The following is a 16,541-nucleotide window of genomic DNA, read 5'->3' as shown; positions in this document are numbered from 1 at the left end:
TCTCTGTCTCGATTTGTCACCTCGACCCAAACACCCAAACGAAATAGATGCGAAATTTCGACCTCGCAGGTGTGGACAAAGACGGCATCGCTGCGTCTAAATGTTCTGAAATATGTGACCGTGAAGTTCACAAAGAGGGACGCCTGGCACGGCTACTTGGAAGTGGAAGCTAGAGCAGAGGAGAGCTTGGAGAGCAGCGCATGCCGTCCGGAAAAACATCTCAACGCTGCAGCTACAGCTCTTCATTTGAGGCACAATGGTGAGGGCCGAGGGCGAATAATGAGCGGCTACGGAGTCTTCCTCAGCCAGGACCCTAGACAACTGAGAGCCATTCTTGAAGCTACCATAGCGGCAGCACGCGTTTGCGAGCAGTGATAGCGCAATGCGAAAGAAGAGTCGTTCCTTCCGAAGTCATGTTCGTGATTGGAATGCATCCATTCGGTTTAGCCAAGAGGGCTCATCATCTCGGTAAGCCACCTGCGCCTGCGCTTCCACCAGCTCCAAACAGTGTCGGTTCCGTGTCCCTAGTGAACCACCTGTGAAGTCCAGTGACGAGAGCAGCGATCAAAAAGCCCTGAATATACAGGAGTGGCGTTAAGAAGAGAAGAGCGAAAAGTCGTCAACATTTCGCATCGAATACGCACTTCTGGATAGGCCAGCAGCATGCTGCGCTGAGCTCAGCTGCGCATTTGAACACTCACGCCGTCGAATAGGGCACCAAAGACGATGGCGAAACTTGGTAGAGTCGATAGGAGCGGTGGATGCTGCAGGTGTTGAGTCTGACTTGGTTGGTCCGACGCATCAGGTGTGGCTCCCGAGAACGAAGGAGGCAAAGCAGTGCGCAGCTGGATCAAGGTGGCCAAGAGGTAGATCGTCTGGCCGCGCGATGGCAAGAATGACATCGATCGTTAGCGCCTCTTTTTGTCGGAAAGGGCATCATGGCCTGTGCAAAGCTCACCATCACTTCTGCCAAGAAGAGGATGAGGAAGCCAGTGCTGACGCCTGTGCTTGCAGCTCTGAAAAACTGCGTATCAGGTCAAGAGAGATAGAGGAGAGCCTCGTCAACGACAAGAGCCTCAGAGAGCACAAAGTTCCGCCCCCAACCCCAGTCCGGACTCACAGCACCAAGTCCAGACAAGACGCTTCGCATCCTGACGATGATGAGCGCTCCAACGAACAACAGGCTGATCTGTCTGGTCCACATTGCCAAGTCTATCGACTCTGAAGCTCCAGGTCCCAAGAAGCGAACCAGGTGGGCCAGACCTACCGAAACGAAGTCGGGTGGTGCAGAGTCTCTGTAGCCCAGTAATAAGAGCGACAGGAGCGCCTGAACACAAACGAGTGTGGGCGGCTTGCGCTTGAGCACAGCAAGTACCGACCCAAAACAGGCGCTATAAAGATCAAACATGCAAGGGTGATCTGCAGCACTCACCAAGCCCACTCGCCAGACGCAGTACACACTAAAGATGTGGCCCACTCCAAGCAGCACTCTTCCCCACAAAGTCTTGGACCACTCTGCCTCCCTCTTCAACCTCGTGATCCTATCCAAATCATCCCTCATCGCTCTGGCCAGCATTTCCAGTCCCGATATTTCAGCTCGCAACGATGAAGCCTCTGCACGTGTACGACAGAGCCCATCAAGGGAAAACTTTGATCAGCTCTTGACGATGCGTCCAGTGAGTCCCGTTGCGCAAGGACAATCCGACATCCGGGAAGAGACTGACCTCGATCTCTTCCGCTACCGCCCCACAACCGGCCAAAGAAGCCTGAGCTCCGTTCCTCCGAAGAAGACCTGTTGTTCAGACTCTCCAGCGTATCTTTTCTGGTCTGCAAGTCAGATCTAGCACGATCAAAAGAGTCCTGCGCTGTCTTGACATCCTGCGCTGTGGGTGGTCGCCTGAAATTTCGGGCGATATGAGTCGAGTGAGCTGTCATTCACTTCCAAGAGAGCGCACTAAGGCTTCGCAGCGGGCTGTGCTCACGGTCTGCGCTTGGAGAACCAAGCGTCCCAGCTGTCCATGGCGCTCGAAGCAGCCGCGGAGCCAGATAGCAGAGCGATCAGACTGACACCTAGCACCGCGGTCCTTGCTAGTGCAGCATCAAGCAGACCAGCTGAGGATGATCCAGAAAGAGCAGAGGGTAGTGGTACGCGAAGAAACAGCAAAATCCATCCCAAGAATGGAAGAAAGGCGAACAGACCTCTGCGAGTCTGTGATGAGGAGCCTACTTGAGCAGGCGCAAGAGGAAGATGGCAAAGTAGTGAGTACATGCGCGCTCATTGGGTAGACATCGAGCACCCACCTTCCACTCTGAATGTAAGCAAGAGGCATATGCCCAGCGCTGCGCGCATTCTTGGTCGGTCAGCCTGCTAGTCGCTTGTGTCTGCGGGCATCGCTGGCGACCACTCACGAACAATGACGATGGAGAGGGCAAGGACGCCTATGAGGCTCCACTTCCAGTTGCCTACGAGGGTGGATCGAGGTAGCCAATCCAGAGCTTCGAGCAGCACAAGGGCAAAGAGCATCGTAGCCTCTTCAAATGACAGGGCAAAGAGGAGCGAAGTGAGACCATGAATATCCGTTCCAGGCAACAAGGACCTTTTGAAGATTTGCACAAGACGATTGGCAAGGTCCGAACTCGAAGGGGTAGCGTCGGAAATGGAGCCAAATGAGTTGTTCACGCTGGTCGAAGGCCCGGTAATAGCTGAGAATGCACCGCTTGCAGCCCCGCCGGGACCTCCTCTACGGGCGCTGGGACTGCTAACAGGACTTGGCAGCCCGCCGCCGCCGCCGCTGCCGGTCCGCAAACCCATTGCGTACGATTCCTCATTCGTGCGACTTCGTTTGTGGGGTGGCGCGCTCGAGGTGGAGGACGGTGATGGATCTAGGGACGCGTGCTGAGCTTCTCCGAACAGGATGGGCAGGAGCAATGCGCGGCAGGATAGAAAGAGGCCTGTGCGCAAGGCTAGCACGAGTAGAATGGGAAGCATTTCGGACCTTCTTTTTGAATTAGACCCGTCTCCTTTGGAGAACCGAAATGTGCTGTATTGCAGATGGGAAATCGTGTGATTGCTGCTCGTTGTGACTTGCAGGTCGAGATGGTGCAGAGATTGTCAAGTATTCGTCGCACCCGCACCCCTACCCGCGCCCTTCATCGCTCGCTCAGGCTATGTGGGAACGCTTCGCGGAGCACGTCGAACGCAATTAGCAGCACGCAAGCGCTACGTAGAGAGCTGCCCCGAGCGCTTCCTACGTCGTCGGGGAATTGAGTGAAGGGCCGTGAGGTGGATGATGGGATGGTGTGGGGAAGACGAGAGACTCGTGACGAGGTCACTCTGCTTGTACGGCGCACGGTGCTTCGCTGCACTGCTTTGACCCACTACTCGCATCATCGCGCATATGCTCACAGCTCGCGTGTCCGCACAGCTGCGCACACATCCGCGGATATCCGCACAGGGCGCACGCACAGCGCACAGCGGACCATCAACGCACCCTTCTCCACCTCTCGCCGGCACTCGGCTTGCCAGCTTGATGAATACCATCGAGGCACCTCGAAAAGCCCCCTCCTCGCCGGGGTTCATGGAATCATAGGATGTGCAAATGTGACCTCACACATCCTGCCCAAGGCGCGTGCGCCATTCAGAGTGACAGCCTGGGTGACGCAACAGTCACGAGTCACCTCTGAATGCTAATGCGCATCAAACGTCCACGATACTGCTGCCTGCAAAGGAATGCGCATCCTCATTCCGCCATGCACACTACATTTGAGTCTTGCGGTCTACGATGCGTAAACAGAGACTGTGCAGCGCTGCAGCTTCTGCTCTACAAGGCATACATCGCCAACACCCTCTCCTCGACCCCTGACCCGTGCCACCTGTTCCCAAGCGTCGAGATCAGTTCCACATTCTCCTTTTCTTGTGCATGAAGCTTCGCGTAGTCGGGTCCAGCAGAAGCTCCTCCCGTCGCTGCCGCGAAAGGGTTGGGTGGAGCACCTGCCGCCGGACCCGCACCCACTCCCAGGGACGACATGCCAGCCAAGTCCCTCGTGCCGTCCGCAGCTGCAAACAGGCCATGCAAGGTTCGAAGATGTCAGGACAGAGCCACTTTCCTCGCCTTGCTGCAGTACATGGCCCGAACATCTTGGGCTGAAGGGGATTGCATCACTCACCATTGCCCTCGCCAAGAATCAGTCTGAACACCGCATTGAGACCAAATAGGCACAAAAAGTACCACGAGATGGAGCTGACCCATGAGACGTCCATGTCTTGCGTGTCGATACCTCGCTGCAGCATCAGCTTGAAGCGTAGCGTCAGAGGGAATGGCAGGCGTACTGGTCTCGCACGAAGCAGAATGATAAGCACAGCGCACGCCAAACATGTATGCGATCCTTTGTACGTCATTGACGGCGACGCTCCGGCATCGATGGGGCGCAGTCGTCCAAACCAGACATCCGACTCACGCAATACGAATCCGCTGAAGAACCAGTTGATCCAACCCATGATGACCGTCTGCGGCACCATCATGACCATGCTCTTCTTGAGCTGATCCATCATGGCTTCCATCTGATCTGGATTGCTCAAAGGATTCGCTGGCATTTCCGGTTCGTTTGGATTCTTGGACTTCTTTGGCTCTTCTTTGGGATTGACGTAGCTGCCGTTGCTGAGCACCTCAGCTAGCCAGTCTTTTCTCGTTGCGAGCGATGAGGGTGAGAGGTACCAGGCGTTGGCTCGAGTGGTTTGAGCTCGCGTCAGAATGCGTCTTGGAGAGCAAGTGGAGCAATTCAGGGTCAGACGGTGCGCCATTTCCTCCGAGCAAGGCCATGTCACTTCGGACGATCGGGACGCGCCGACTCACTGTTCTCGTAGCAGCTCTGGCTTGGTACCTTTGGGCTTGCTCCCAATCAGCTGAGTAATGTAGTGACGCAGCAAGCCCACCTCCACCATCACTGCCAAGATGGGCAGCAGAACCCACGTCCTGATGGACGGATCCAGCAGCAGATCCTGCGTCAACACCATCGTACCGAAGGGATCGAGAGGTGACCAGTCAAGCTTGCGATTGTGGCTTCTGTCTTTCGGTTGACGTGGGTTGACTGCCTGAGAGATCGAGTCGGCAAGGTGGACGATGGGAATGAAGAGCACACCTGCGCCCCGCACAGAAGATCGAGTGGACAACGGACTGGGGGCGTGAGATACGCCTAGCTACAGGACGTGTAGGCCAAGCTTGTGGATGAGCTCGAATGCATCAGCTATTCAGGCCAGAGGTCGGCGATCCAAAGATCGTACTGATCAGTCTGAGTCCAAATTAAGTCGCTGATGCTGTCAAGCGTGATGCAGTCTCAAAGTCGAACGTGAAGAGCTGCTGATGCGGCAGCTTTCGATCGAGGCTCGCGTATGTATAGATGGATCATCTTCAGCCATGCAGCGCAACGTACGCTTTGCGCCCACATCTAGCCGTGCTCGGAGCTGGGGGCGCGTGCGGCGTTGCTGTCACAATCAGAATCACCACGATTCGTTAAGATCACGTGAATTCTACACCTCGTGCCGAGCTATATAGGCCAATTAGCAGACTTCAAGCAAAAGTTGGCAACCTTTGGCGCCGCCATCATGCATGCAGCCATCCAACAAAATACGATCACAAGTATGAGTCAGGAGTCTGAGTCACGAGTGACAATTAGAATCAAAATGATCCTCGATCCTGACTTGTTCTTAAGGGCATGCTATTCACGCGATTCGTGATTGCTGATGCATGGCGATTGCCTACGCCGGTCGATTCTATGAATCGATATACACCGCGTGCGAATCTGCGAAGTCGTTCACGATTGTTGTGTGTGAGAAGTCTTCTCTCGTCAAGTTGCTTAATTCAGACACAGCTTGCCATGTTTCATGCACGACCTCTCTCGGTCTCTCCAGCGTGCACAGCATCTAACGCTTTCATCTAAAATGTATGTAGCGCAATTTGTGTTTCTGCTCCAAAGTGGTCATCATCACTTTGACTTGCATATATGACACTCTTGACTGGTCGATGTCTTACGTTTTGGTTCAGGCCTACAGGCTTTCTGGTGCAGCTAGGGAGACTTTTGACTTTGACCCCCGTCTGCAATGATTTTGAATGATACGTCGACGCCCCCAGCTGGGCCGGCCTCTGCTGCTGCTGCTCCTGTCTTGGCGCTAAAACGGGCGCGAGCTCCGTGTGAAGACGGAGCAGCAGAAGCGCACGCCGTCACGCGTTTTGCAGCAGGATCGCACTCAAGACTCTTGCTTAATTGTGGTCCACAAATGTGATTGTCATTGCATATATGCCTTTGTATATGTACCGCCATCGCCGCGGATCCTCAAACATCTATCCCAGACTCAAACTGACAGTCAATTTGATCAACATCACGTACCACTTTGCCATGGTTTAAGAGCACCTGCTTGGCAGCGCCCAACATTCGCAGCTCCTGTCTGTCTACCAAACTCACGATGACAGCTGCTGACCATGAACGGGGCGTTTGCTGCAAAGGCGCAAGACTCTAACGGCATGATCGCCTCACGACTCATTCATTACTGACCATCATGGTCCTCCACATAGCCTCATAGGCCACTGGCTCTCATTCCGTCACCCGAATTGCACCAGAGGTGGACTCTGCCTGTTGACGCGGCAAACGAGTCATTCTTGCTTTCCTCCCTTTCTCTGCCATCATCTGACAAGCTCCTCAACAATGCCACACACCGCTTCCGATCAATGGCGCTCCGCTGAGGCTCTGTTAGAGCACCTGCGTTCCGTTTGCGACGAAGATTCGGGTGATCTGCTCAGACTTGGCCAACACGAGAGTGAAGTCATGGTGAGTCGATGGTGGATCTGGTGCACCGCACATCTCGCAGCTAATCGCTGGTCAGTGTTTACTGGGCTCGCCGTGCGCAGCTCTTATTCAGTGAGAATCTGCCTGCGCTGCATGACGCATACATCGATGCAGGACTGCCAGTGCCTGCCACCGCTCCGTGCTCGACCACAAAGCCTGCTTTTGCCAATACCAGCGGTGTTCGAGCGAGCTCTCACCCGGTGCGATTCGAAGGAGCTAGAGTACCTTTACTGCCAACCAGCTCGAGGAGTCACACAAGCCAGAACGCCCAACAGAAACAGCCAGAACTCTCATCTCGCTTACATCGGTTCTGCGAGGTCGTGCAAGCACGAGCTCATGAGGCGCTGCAAGAATTAGCTGCCAATACTAGCCAGGGTAAGACGAGCGAGACTCGTGTCCGAGTGCTCCCACTGAGACGCTAGCCTTTTGCCCAACCGTCCGCAGATCTTGGAAACTTGTCCCTGTCGTCGTCTTCGACCGTCGAGCATTGCGGTGCTGGCACTCAGGATAGCGGCGTTGCGGGAGGGAGTATGGGAAACGACAATTGCAATGCCGACCAGATGTCGCAAGCTGTGCCTCTGCCGCTGCCCCCTCTCCCAATTTTTGGCAGACTAGACCACCATGAACCGAGATCAACTTGGCAACGACGTAGGCCCTCTCCTGAATTCTACGATGCTGTGGATGATGATCCCATTCCAGAAGATCGCCCTTCACCCACAAAGAAGGTCAAGAGAGATTTGCAGCCCCAAACAAATCCGGTGAATGCGATGGGCACAGCGACCACCTCTTCGCCGACTCAATCACCATCGATCGGCCCACATTCGAGTCGCTCTACCGCTTATCGCATCGCTGATCCTGGACTGCTTCAGCGACGCCTAGACGCGAATGCCCATTCACCTCAGGGTGTCCCGTGGCTCATGCAATTTTACCTAGCCGGACTGGTGTCGAGGAAGCGGCTTGACTGGGACAAGCTTTCGAGGTCTGATCTTCTCAAGCAATTGCGGCAGCCGACAGCCATGGATGCGGTTGAGCGGCTGCTGCAGCCGAACAATCGCGCTCTCTTGTGGAAAGGCGCCCTGGATGGGTGCCCCTTCCCGAAGAGCGTCCTCTCCGCTTTTAAGCAGTATGACGAGGAGAGTTCTTCGGGACAGCAGGGTCGCATATGTCTTAGAGGCGTAGTGGCCACCGAGGCCTCAGAGCGCTTCTCCGTCAGGCTGGCGCCGCCAAAGCTTTCCCCGAGCACAAGGGTGAGTCGTTATTGACTCTAAACAGAGTCTTTGATCTGACACTCCTTCTCCACCAGGTTACCAGAAGGTTCGGCAGCACTAGCGTTCTCCGCCTGCGGTTGGATGAGAAGACGGCCAAAAGTGTGTGGGACCCAAAGCAGGCCAGAGCGTTGCGAGATTTCCTCTGCCTGCCCATGATCCTATGTGGTCGCACATATCGGGCTTTCACAGTGCGCGACGGAGCTGTGCTTTTCTTTGTCATAGACGGTGCCGGCCTCCCATCCAACCATCCACAGTGCATATGGGACCTGTACAGCTGGATGGGAGAGTGGCGGCACAATGAGGAGTCTCTGCTCGTCAAGTATCTGAGTCGCGCAGCGCTCATCACCTCAAAGACGGTCGCTGGCGTCATCATTCCTCAGATCCACTACGAACAGGATCTCGAGAATACAGAAGCTGGAAATGTCGGAAGCGTCATGACGGATGGCGCCGGCTCGATCACGAGAAGTGCTCTGTGCGCTCTCGCCCAGGAACTTGGTCTGCCTACAATCCCTGCAGCTTTTCAAGGCCGATTTGCTGGTGCCAAAGGCGTGTGGTATGCCGATGTCGCCAGCACCACGGCGAGCGCTCTCTCCATCACTTGCCGAGACAGTCAGGTGAAGCTGAAGTTGGGAGAGGCATCCGTTCGAGACCCAAGCCACAACACCTTTGATATCGTCACGCCTGCTCGATTGAGTCTTCCGAGCAAGCTTTCCAAGCAGGTGAGACGGCGCAAGTGGATTGGACTGCCAACCGCTCCCCTCTTTGGCTCAAGTCTGCCTCTCCGCTTCCCACAGATTATTCTGGTGCTGGAACATAATGGCGTCAGTCCCTTGACCATCATCGACTTGCAGACCGCCCAACTTGAAGCGATCGCCGGTCGTCTCTGCCTCTTACAGAGCGAGAACGGCTCTTCAGATTCGATGCGTGAGCGTCTAGCTAAAGAGGTCGACATACTAGGAGGTGTGACTGCTGCGCGGGCACGCCATGCAGCACCGTGCGATGCCAGGGCCAAAGGCCTCAGCCGATTCAGTGCAGACTCAGATGACGAAGACTTGAGCGACGATGACGATGGCACGCCTTCCTCCACCACGATGGCACCTTCTGCAAGTAGCGACGACAGCGCAGCGGGGTTAGGCTATCGAGCACGAAGCTTGGGCGTTCATCAGAGAGCTTATGATGCGCTCATCTCTGGATTTGAGCCTGCAAATTGTGCTATGCTTGCCAGGGCCCTGCGCGAAGTCTTGCACGTCGCTTTGCAGACCGTCATTCGTGACTTTGCGGTGAGAGCAGCTTGTTGCGCATCTTTACGCACCTCTTGCTCAGATGACGAGTACTGTTTGACAGGTCCCTGTCGCGCAAAGCGCAGAAGCAATCGTAATTCCCGACCCTGCGGGCGTTCTAGAGGAGGGGACCATACACCTAGGATTTGGTGATCAAGCTCCAACCGACCCCGTCACCGGCATGCGCGTAGGAGTGCTCGATAACATGGATGTTCTCGTTACGCGTCACCCATGTCTTCTTCCGACGGACATTCAGAAAGTCAGAGCCGTCAGTCATCCAGCCTTGGCGGCGTATCCGGACGTGGTCATTTTCAGTACGAAGGGCCAGCGGCCTCTTGCCGACATGCTGAGCGGGGGAGATTACGATGGCGATCTCGTCAGGGTGTTTTGGGGTCCCTTGACCGACGACTTTAAGAATGCACCTGTGCACTTTTCGTGCGCGGATCCCTCTTGGCAACAGCAATTCTTCAGGAAGGACAGCCGCAAGGTCTCGCACTTCATCGAGTCGACGCTCAGAGGAGCAGGGGACACGGACGCGAGGGACGCCAAATTGTGCAACGTCATCTTAGACCCGCTGCTGAGACCGGACTTTCGTGGCGTCTATGGTCATTTGCATCAAGTCGTTCAGTACGAGCAAGGCACTGACTGCGACAAAGCCAAAGAATTTGCTTTCAAGTGTGAGAGAATAAAACGTCTTTCTCACGCGTCCACCACTCCGACTCACATTCGGGACTGCTCGCACTGACGATAGTTAACAACAGCATGGATGGAGGCAAGACGGGTCTTACGATCAAGCCAGAGGTGTTGAGTCGAGACAAGCGCGAATTTGATCGCAAATTGCCGGATTGGTTCAGGTGGGTCGAAGCGCGGATGATCAAGCTCATGCGGCACGGCTGACAGCCGCCGCGATGGAGTCTTGCAGCAGACACACCTCGGCCGATGATGGTCGAAGAGAAGCCCAGCGCGCTTCGCACCTTCCTCCGTACATTCTTTCGACTCTTGCGGCAGCCGGCGAGAAAGTGAGCCCGAAGTTCCCAAGTCTCTGTGCGCAGGAGACTGACCAATTCGATGTTGCTGTCGACAGGCGAGCCGTGCTATACAGACCAAGTACCGCCAGGACCTCGAGGAAAATGCAGCCGTGGAAGTCGACGCAGACTTGACCGCGCCATGGTTAGAGGCTTTGACAAAGGGACGTCTACCAGATCCGCAGAAGAACGCCGTCTTGCATCACGTTCGGGAGACCCTTAACTTCTACAGAGACTTGAAACGATCTTTGGCAGCAGAAGCATCTCGAGATGAGCGGAGGCGCAATTTTGAAGGAGAAGATAGAATCACCCGATCACCGACGAAGAATAGGGCGCCGTCATCACCTTCCCATCCTAGATCAAGCTCTGGCGCATCGCCTAGGACTTTTGAAGAGCTCGAAGCGTACTTTCACGCGTGGCCCAGCACACCCTCTGCTTGGCCCATCGCGAACATCGACAAGGACAAGGCAGCCGCTCCGAACCCTTTGTCTCTCCTCGATGCTCAAGAGCTGCAGAGGCTCACGATCATCCTTACGAGCTGCGCTCATCTGCTCGGTGCCGAGGCTAAGCAGCCCTCTTTTGGCTTCGACGTTGCCTGGAATACGACGCTTGGCATCAAAGCACAAGCTGTTGGCACTCGCACCGGTGCCGGCACGTTTACAACGTGAGTCGAATGGTGAATCCGTCTCGTCTCGCTTGCAGCGCCCTAGCATTTTCTTTTTCGTATCGCTGATGAAATGCATCTCTTCGAATCGCAGACCCAACACGACGGCGATGAAGATGAAGATTGGAAGACTCTACTAGAAGCTTCGCGCGTTTCTTTTGTAACATACCATCTTGAGGTGCTCCGTGTCAAGACGAGTCTGTGAATCTTTGCCAGAGAGAGGCCGTGCAGTGATAGCAAGGCCCACAAGCGAGCGTCATCGATACGCGTATGCACGCGCTCTGACGAACCAAGACTCGAATCGAATTGATTGTCTTGCGAGAGGCAGGCTAAAGGTGACATGGGAAGCAAGAGATGGCAAAGGAACGACAATCCAGAGCGTAAAGGCGAGCGGGAAAATGAGACGATGCGGGCGGAAGAGTGCTGGTGGGGTGGGTTAAGGGGGGAGGCGAAAGCAGTGCAGGAGAAAAGGTCTGGGTGGAATGATTGCGCGGCAGCGCACTTCAGGCCTCATGCCTGACTGTCACTCGACGCCTCTAGGGGATGGACAGGCACCACGGCATCGACGGAGGATGTCTCAAGAGTCTGCTGCTGCTGCTCCTGATCGGTCGAAATGGTCTTGAGCGGTGAGACGGGACTTCCTTCAGAGGCTGTCTCGGCAGGTTTTGCAGTGGAAGAGGTCTGATCCGTCTTGTCGGAAGTTGTGGCGGGCGCAGTCGGAGCATCTTGAAGGTCCACATCTCCCGTGTCCAGACCGAGCGCTTCGTCCAAAGCTCGAGTGCCCGTACCTCCAGTCCTCTGACGTCTGTGTCTACCATTCTCCACCACGAGCCCGTTGGATTGGGATGGCTCTTCCACCACAGCGGTCGTATCGGCATGCTTTTGAGCAGCCTCGATTTGCTCCAGTCCAGCTTCCAACGCTCCCAGAGTGGTTCCCTCTCCGCACGTCTGCACCTCGTGCTTGCCTTCTAACGTGTGATAATTCCACCGGACGATCCCGTCATCATTAACCACGCCCCACCTGTGATACTTGCTCCTTCCGACGACGTAGGGTGCTAGTCTTAGCCACGCAACCCGCAAGCGAGTCGCCAAAACATCACGCTGAGCTTTGAGATCCTCAGCAAAGCTAGCACTGCCGTCTTCTTCTTCATCGTCATCGTCAACGTAATCCTCGTCCGACACGTCGGCTGATGAAAACCCATCAGCAACGGAGCGAGATGCGGCTTTTGCTTGGTACCGTCGAATGATGCGCGCAGTGGACCGCTCAAAATCCATGGCGATTTCCGAATAAGCTGCTCGCAACCGATCGCGCGTTTCAGTATCGAGTTGCAAATCATTCTCTTGCGAATCGGGCAGCTGCGAGCAACGCGATGAAGCAGGGGAGAGGCGACCATTTTTTATCAGTCTATGAACCCCGCATCGGTCCTGATGCTGACTCATTCTGCTTGCTCACCGGGTAGCTGAAACCCCAATCTGCCCCGCCGCCCATCGAATCCTTCGGCAAATGATCCCATGGAATGTGATCTGAAAGCTCCTCTACCGTGCTCGTAAGACGGACCTTGTCGCGCACGACAGGGTCGAGCAGTGGGCGCAGGATTGCCCAGATGGGTCTGAAGATCCAGGGTGGGCAATGAACGTATACTCTAGCCAAGCTCTCCACATAGTAGCTCTCCATAGTCTTGACCATGAAGAACACCGTCCACCAATCCATATTCCTCAGTCCAAAGTTGCGCAAATTAAAGACTACTACTTTTTGTTCGACTGGAGGAGGCATCAGCATGCTCAACCATTCTTGCAGCAGAATGATGGCGCGCTTCAATTCCGATTGGGTCTGCGCATGTGAAAAGTGGGAGCCGACTTCGATGAAGTAGATGGGTTCGCCAGTGTACGATGCGCCGTATACGTATGAAATTCCATTTTGGAAGATATTGCGTCCACCTTTGGTCTTGCAAAGTTCCAGCTCACCACCTCGAACTAGAGCTTCGACGTCGTTTCTATCACATCGCACAGACGCCACTCGAATCGTGTCAGGCTTCGTCTTCTGATTGCAAGATTTAGCTTGGCTGCTTTGCGCATCCACTCACTCGATTCGAAAGGCTGCAGTAGCTCCAATGACGGCAATAGCACGATCCACGTCCCATTTCCTCGCTCTCAAGAAGCGCAGCATGAGGGCATCCGGATGCTCGCCTTTGACCATTTCCCAAAACACCGTTCTCAGCCTTTCGCCTCCGTACCTATCCAAGAATGTCCTCATCTCCTTTGCCTCTTCAAGCGTCTTGAGCTCGTCTTTTACTCCATCGTCTCTTGGAATTCTGGAGCCAAGATGAGGACCATTGGTTGAGGTCGAATCGGAGGCGCCATTCAGCGAGCTGGGAGGAGCACCAGCAGACACCCTTCTGCCCAGCTTGGATCCACCCACTCCACCTCCAGACAAGGTAGAGACGCCAGAGTCAAGTCGTGTATGGCTAGATGTCGCTCGACCACCAAGCTGAGAGGAATCCGAGTGCGCGGCAGTCTTGCCCCTGAGATCAGATCGAGAAGAGGACGAAGCTTCGTTTTGACTCGTCGAACCACTCGTGGAATAGGGTGTGTTCGCGCCAGCATTTTTGCCTCCCGCTGAGCTGCTTGCGCTGACCGAATTGCTCGTCGATCCAAGTGAGCCGGGCGCTGCTGGCTCTTGGCAAAGTCTAAAGAATCGAGACCACAACCTATAGAGCGCCCTGGTTTGTGAGGGAGTCAAGTTTCCTGTATCAAGGGACGCGTAGAAGAAGGTGTGAGTGAAGAAAAGTGTGTGAGCATGCCCGAAGCGATTCTGCTCACCCCGTGTACCTGGCATATGACCCGGTGTGGGCTGCGGTGGAGTGCCAGCCTGCTTGGCACTGCTCGACATCCTGACTGATGAAGATGTGAGAGTCGAAAAGCCAGGAACTCGTCGTCCACGTCGACGAAATGCTGGGTACAGCTTGTGATGTGTGCGCGGTGACTAGATCTAGCGAGTCACGAGAAAGAAGAAGTGAGAGGTGAGGAAGGTGGATGGCTTGGCTTGGCTTGCCAGGGTGCACGACTGCTTGCTGCAAAGTGTAAAGCCGGCCCTGACTGCAAGCAGTTGTGAGTGGTTAGCAAGAGAGCGTGTCTATTTGCAGGCTGCGTACAACGCTGTGGACCGGCGAAGCAAAATAGCAAGCGGGAAATGGTCGTGAGTGATGAAGTGGTCAAGAGGTAAGTCCTGTCGAGCTCGTGACTGGTGAGTAAGCGGTATGAATGGCGGATGAGGTGGGGGAGGGGCATATATGTGACGAAGGTCGGGATTTTGTTTAAACGGTGCCGAGCGGAGCTCACAATCGCGCACTTTGCTGCAGTGGGTCTCACTGCAGTGAGAGACAGAGAGAGAGAGGAAGAGAGAGAGAGAGAGAGACCCTTAGCGTTGTTTCATTCGCACAGCCCAACCTACTCTGCATGGCCAGTCAGCACTCGCTCACCGTCCATGCAGCAACAGTCAATCAAATCACGAATCCCTCCCTCACGCCAGACATTCGGCATTGATTTCCCACCCCCCATTCAGCTTTCGCCAATCAGTGACACCAGAATTCTGCACGGGTAGTCAGTCGGCAAGTACCGCCCGGCGTAGACGCAAGCCCGCCTTGGATGCTGGGCCTTCGTGAGTGGCGCCGGCATCCTATATCTTCCCACATAACTACTCACGACTCTGACTCTGACTGAGCTGCTCAGCTGCTGTTCCCACGCAAAGAGGTGCTAGTCTTGCTCGTCTTGATGCAAGCGTGAGCGCAGCCCATCCTATGCGAATTGTTCTAGAACTCGACTGTCGATGCGCGATCAGCTGCATACATGCGTGCAGAAGGCCACGGCGCGCGACGCTCACACTTCTGACTACTTTGCGCGAGAAGGAGGGTCAATTCGATGGTCTGACAGGCTATACGACCATACTCGGTGACTTGTGACTGGTTGTGAGTGATCGAGATCACGAAGGATTAGGCCACTCGGTCACCGGAGAATAAAGAAGACGGTCTAAAGGAAGAGAGGCGGGATCGTACAGGAGCGCAGCTCGTCTGGTCTGCACTTCGACACTGCTCAACGTCGGGGGGTGACACTCGAAGGAACGCTACGCCCAGCTTTCTTGTATTGCGAGCATTGCATCGATACTACGAATGCCGATCTCTCGCAATGTCAGGTAGGAATTTCTGGCTCGAGGGTCGTCGAGCATTCTTCAATCGGTCAGAAGTGTGCGGACGATGCTTTGCCGCGTCAAATGCGGCGCTCACGCCGAGCACACAGCCTAGTCGACTGCAACGGTCCTACTCAATCTTGCGGCAAGGCGATCCAACAGTCTTCGTCACCCATTTGCACCAAGAGCAAATCTCGCATTCGACAGCAGTCGTCCCATCGCGGAGAAGGCTCAGCACCAGCTCATTTCTGGCTCGAGCTCACAGGGGTACGACGGCGGATCACCAAGCTGATCAGCACACAATCGCGGGCAAAATACGGCAATTGATGAGCTCATCAGCTCAACCAGTAGCATTGCTCTTGACCGCTCTGCCTTCTTCGACAGACGAGGTCAACTCGACATCGTCTCACTCGCGCGCGAATCGCACCACGGTGGAGATACACGGCGCAACGATCAGTAGTCTTACATCGCTGTCATTATCGCCACCTCTGGTCGGCTTTTCGCTCAGAACACCATCGAGAGCTGCCAATGCTCTTCTTGGAGCGCAGCAGATGAGCAATGGCCCCACATTTACCCTCACCCTCCTGGCTCATGCAGATTCTGATGCTGAGAACGACGTTGCACAGCACGCATCGTGCTCCAATCTTGCAGGCGCCTACGCCGCCCCTGGTCTCGAGGCCTACTCACTCGCCTCTGATTGGTCACACAAGAGCCCTGCAGCCCCGACAAGGCCAAATGCGGCCAATCATCCTTTATCGAGCGCCAAACTTCTACCTTCCTCCGCCTTCGCATCATCTGGTCGCTCGAACACACCCATACCCTACCTAGGCCACGGGCTAGGTGCATTTTCCTGCAGTCTAGAAGCGCGCATCCGTCTCGCTTCCCTCACATCGCATAGCTCGACCGAATCCCCGAACCCGCGCTCCAAATCCCAGAGTGCTCCATACTCGCCGCACAAACTCAGACTAGACACGGCGTTGGTCGTTCCGAGCGAGCAGGACGAGACGCTCGCAGAGTCCGTCGAAGCGCAAGAGACTGGCAAGTCTGACACTGCAGGTAAAGAGTCGCAAGAAAGCTGGTTGCTCATAGCTAGAGTCTGGGATGTTCACGAGTCAGACAGCACCGCGGGACAAGAGGCCGACGATGCAAAGCCTCTGGTGTGGTGGAACAAACGTTTTACCACTGTGCAAAGTGAATGATGCCAAATCAATCAACTCTGCCACTCCGTCCAGCTTGAGTCTTTCCGAGAGCCAAGATTGTCCTTGCCTAATTTGCAGCGAC

General features: G+C 55.1%; 5 protein-coding genes across 5 annotated transcripts; 2 read left to right on the top strand and 3 right to left on the bottom strand.

Moving 5' to 3' along the window:
* Positions 1 to 62: 62 nt before the first annotated feature.
* On the bottom strand, positions 63 to 3,293 carry IE81DRAFT_324317 (hypothetical protein). The gene is made up of 9 exons (XM_025514204.1): positions 2,410 to 3,293; positions 2,302 to 2,340; positions 1,983 to 2,223; positions 1,725 to 1,897; positions 1,433 to 1,614; positions 1,121 to 1,327; positions 959 to 1,024; positions 702 to 875; positions 63 to 574 (listed from the first exon to the last, which is right to left on the bottom strand). The coding sequence occupies exons 1-9, from the start codon at positions 2,987 to 2,989 to the stop codon at positions 461 to 463; spliced, it is 1,776 nt and encodes a 591-aa protein (XP_025368849.1). The 5' UTR covers positions 2,990 to 3,293; the 3' UTR covers positions 63 to 460.
* A 412-nt stretch (positions 3,294 to 3,705) lies between these two features.
* Positions 3,706 to 5,379, bottom strand: IE81DRAFT_324316 (transmembrane protein). The gene is made up of 4 exons (XM_025514203.1): positions 4,854 to 5,379; positions 4,459 to 4,757; positions 4,168 to 4,329; positions 3,706 to 4,057 (listed from the first exon to the last, which is right to left on the bottom strand). The coding sequence occupies exons 1-4, from the start codon at positions 5,012 to 5,014 to the stop codon at positions 3,822 to 3,824; spliced, it is 858 nt and encodes a 285-aa protein (XP_025368848.1). The 5' UTR covers positions 5,015 to 5,379; the 3' UTR covers positions 3,706 to 3,821.
* A 2,191-nt stretch (positions 5,380 to 7,570) lies between these two features.
* Positions 7,571 to 11,266, top strand: IE81DRAFT_324314 (hypothetical protein). The gene is made up of 8 exons (XM_025514202.1): positions 7,571 to 8,087; positions 8,144 to 8,827; positions 8,903 to 9,388; positions 9,453 to 10,065; positions 10,140 to 10,242; positions 10,311 to 10,407; positions 10,473 to 11,077; positions 11,172 to 11,266. The coding sequence occupies exons 1-8, from the start codon at positions 7,608 to 7,610 to the stop codon at positions 11,215 to 11,217; spliced, it is 3,114 nt and encodes a 1,037-aa protein (XP_025368847.1). The 5' UTR covers positions 7,571 to 7,607; the 3' UTR covers positions 11,218 to 11,266.
* A 99-nt stretch (positions 11,267 to 11,365) lies between these two features.
* On the bottom strand, positions 11,366 to 14,457 carry IE81DRAFT_314860 (hypothetical protein). Its single transcript, XM_025512517.1, has 4 exons — positions 13,898 to 14,457; positions 13,162 to 13,822; positions 12,531 to 13,071; positions 11,366 to 12,433 (listed from the first exon to the last, which is right to left on the bottom strand). The coding sequence occupies exons 1-4, from the start codon at positions 13,965 to 13,967 to the stop codon at positions 11,588 to 11,590; spliced, it is 2,118 nt and encodes a 705-aa protein (XP_025368846.1). The 5' UTR covers positions 13,968 to 14,457; the 3' UTR covers positions 11,366 to 11,587.
* An 802-nt stretch (positions 14,458 to 15,259) lies between these two features.
* On the top strand, positions 15,260 to 16,459 carry IE81DRAFT_348137 (hypothetical protein; the record flags this gene model as incomplete). The annotated part of the gene is made up of 1 exon (XM_025516224.1): positions 15,260 to 16,459. The coding sequence occupies one exon, from the start codon at positions 15,260 to 15,262 to the stop codon at positions 16,457 to 16,459; it is 1,200 nt and encodes a 399-aa protein (XP_025368845.1).
* Positions 16,460 to 16,541: the final 82 nt, after the last annotated feature.

Source organism: Ceraceosorus guamensis (genome assembly GCF_003144195.1).
Source record: "Ceraceosorus guamensis strain MCA 4658 unplaced genomic scaffold IE81scaffold_39, whole genome shotgun sequence".
NCBI classification, from domain to species: domain Eukaryota; kingdom Fungi; phylum Basidiomycota; class Exobasidiomycetes; order Ceraceosorales; family Ceraceosoraceae; genus Ceraceosorus; species Ceraceosorus guamensis.
The sequence above is the reverse complement of the archived record's forward strand: the minus strand, read 5'-3'. Positions and strand labels throughout refer to the sequence as shown.

What these genes read in the sequence shown, in the direction of transcription:
- IE81DRAFT_324314 (XM_025514202.1), top strand. Translation starts at nt 7,608, where the DNA reads ATGGGCACAGCGACCACCTCTTCGCCGACTCAATCACCATCGATCGGC. An exon ending in CGAGCAAGCTTTCCAAGCAG is followed by an intron (nt 8,828 to 8,902) that starts GTGAGACGGCGC and finishes CGCTTCCCACAG; the next exon opens with ATTATTCTGGTGCTGGAACA. An exon ending in AAATTGCCGGATTGGTTCAG is followed by an intron (nt 10,243 to 10,310) that starts GTGGGTCGAAGC and finishes GGAGTCTTGCAG; the next exon opens with CAGACACACCTCGGCCGATG.
- IE81DRAFT_324316 (XM_025514203.1), bottom strand. Translation starts at nt 5,014, where the DNA reads ATGGTGTTGACGCAGGATCTGCTGCTGGATCCGTCCATCAGGACGTGG. An exon ending in CCAGAGCTGCTACGAGAACA is followed by an intron (nt 4,758 to 4,853) that starts GTGAGTCGGCGC and finishes TTGCTCTCCAAG; the next exon opens with ACGCATTCTGACGCGAGCTC. An exon ending in CTTCAGCGGATTCGTATTGC is followed by an intron (nt 4,330 to 4,458) that starts GTGAGTCGGATG and finishes GTGCGAGACCAG; the next exon opens with TACGCCTGCCATTCCCTCTG.
- IE81DRAFT_324317 (XM_025514204.1), bottom strand. Translation starts at nt 2,989, where the DNA reads ATGCTTCCCATTCTACTCGTGCTAGCCTTGCGCACAGGCCTCTTTCTA. An exon ending in CGGTAGCGGAAGAGATCGAG is followed by an intron (nt 1,615 to 1,724) that starts GTCAGTCTCTTC and finishes GTACACGTGCAG; the next exon opens with AGGCTTCATCGTTGCGAGCT. An exon ending in TTGGTGCCCTATTCGACGGC is followed by an intron (nt 575 to 701) that starts GTGAGTGTTCAA and finishes CTGTATATTCAG; the next exon opens with GGCTTTTTGATCGCTGCTCT.
- IE81DRAFT_314860 (XM_025512517.1), bottom strand. Translation starts at nt 13,967, where the DNA reads ATGTCGAGCAGTGCCAAGCAGGCTGGCACTCCACCGCAGCCCACACCG. An exon ending in TCATATGCCAGGTACACGGG is followed by an intron (nt 13,823 to 13,897) that starts GTGAGCAGAATC and finishes CCCTTGATACAG; the next exon opens with GAAACTTGACTCCCTCACAA. An exon ending in ACTGCAGCCTTTCGAATCGA is followed by an intron (nt 13,072 to 13,161) that starts GTGAGTGGATGC and finishes GCGATGTGATAG; the next exon opens with AAACGACGTCGAAGCTCTAG.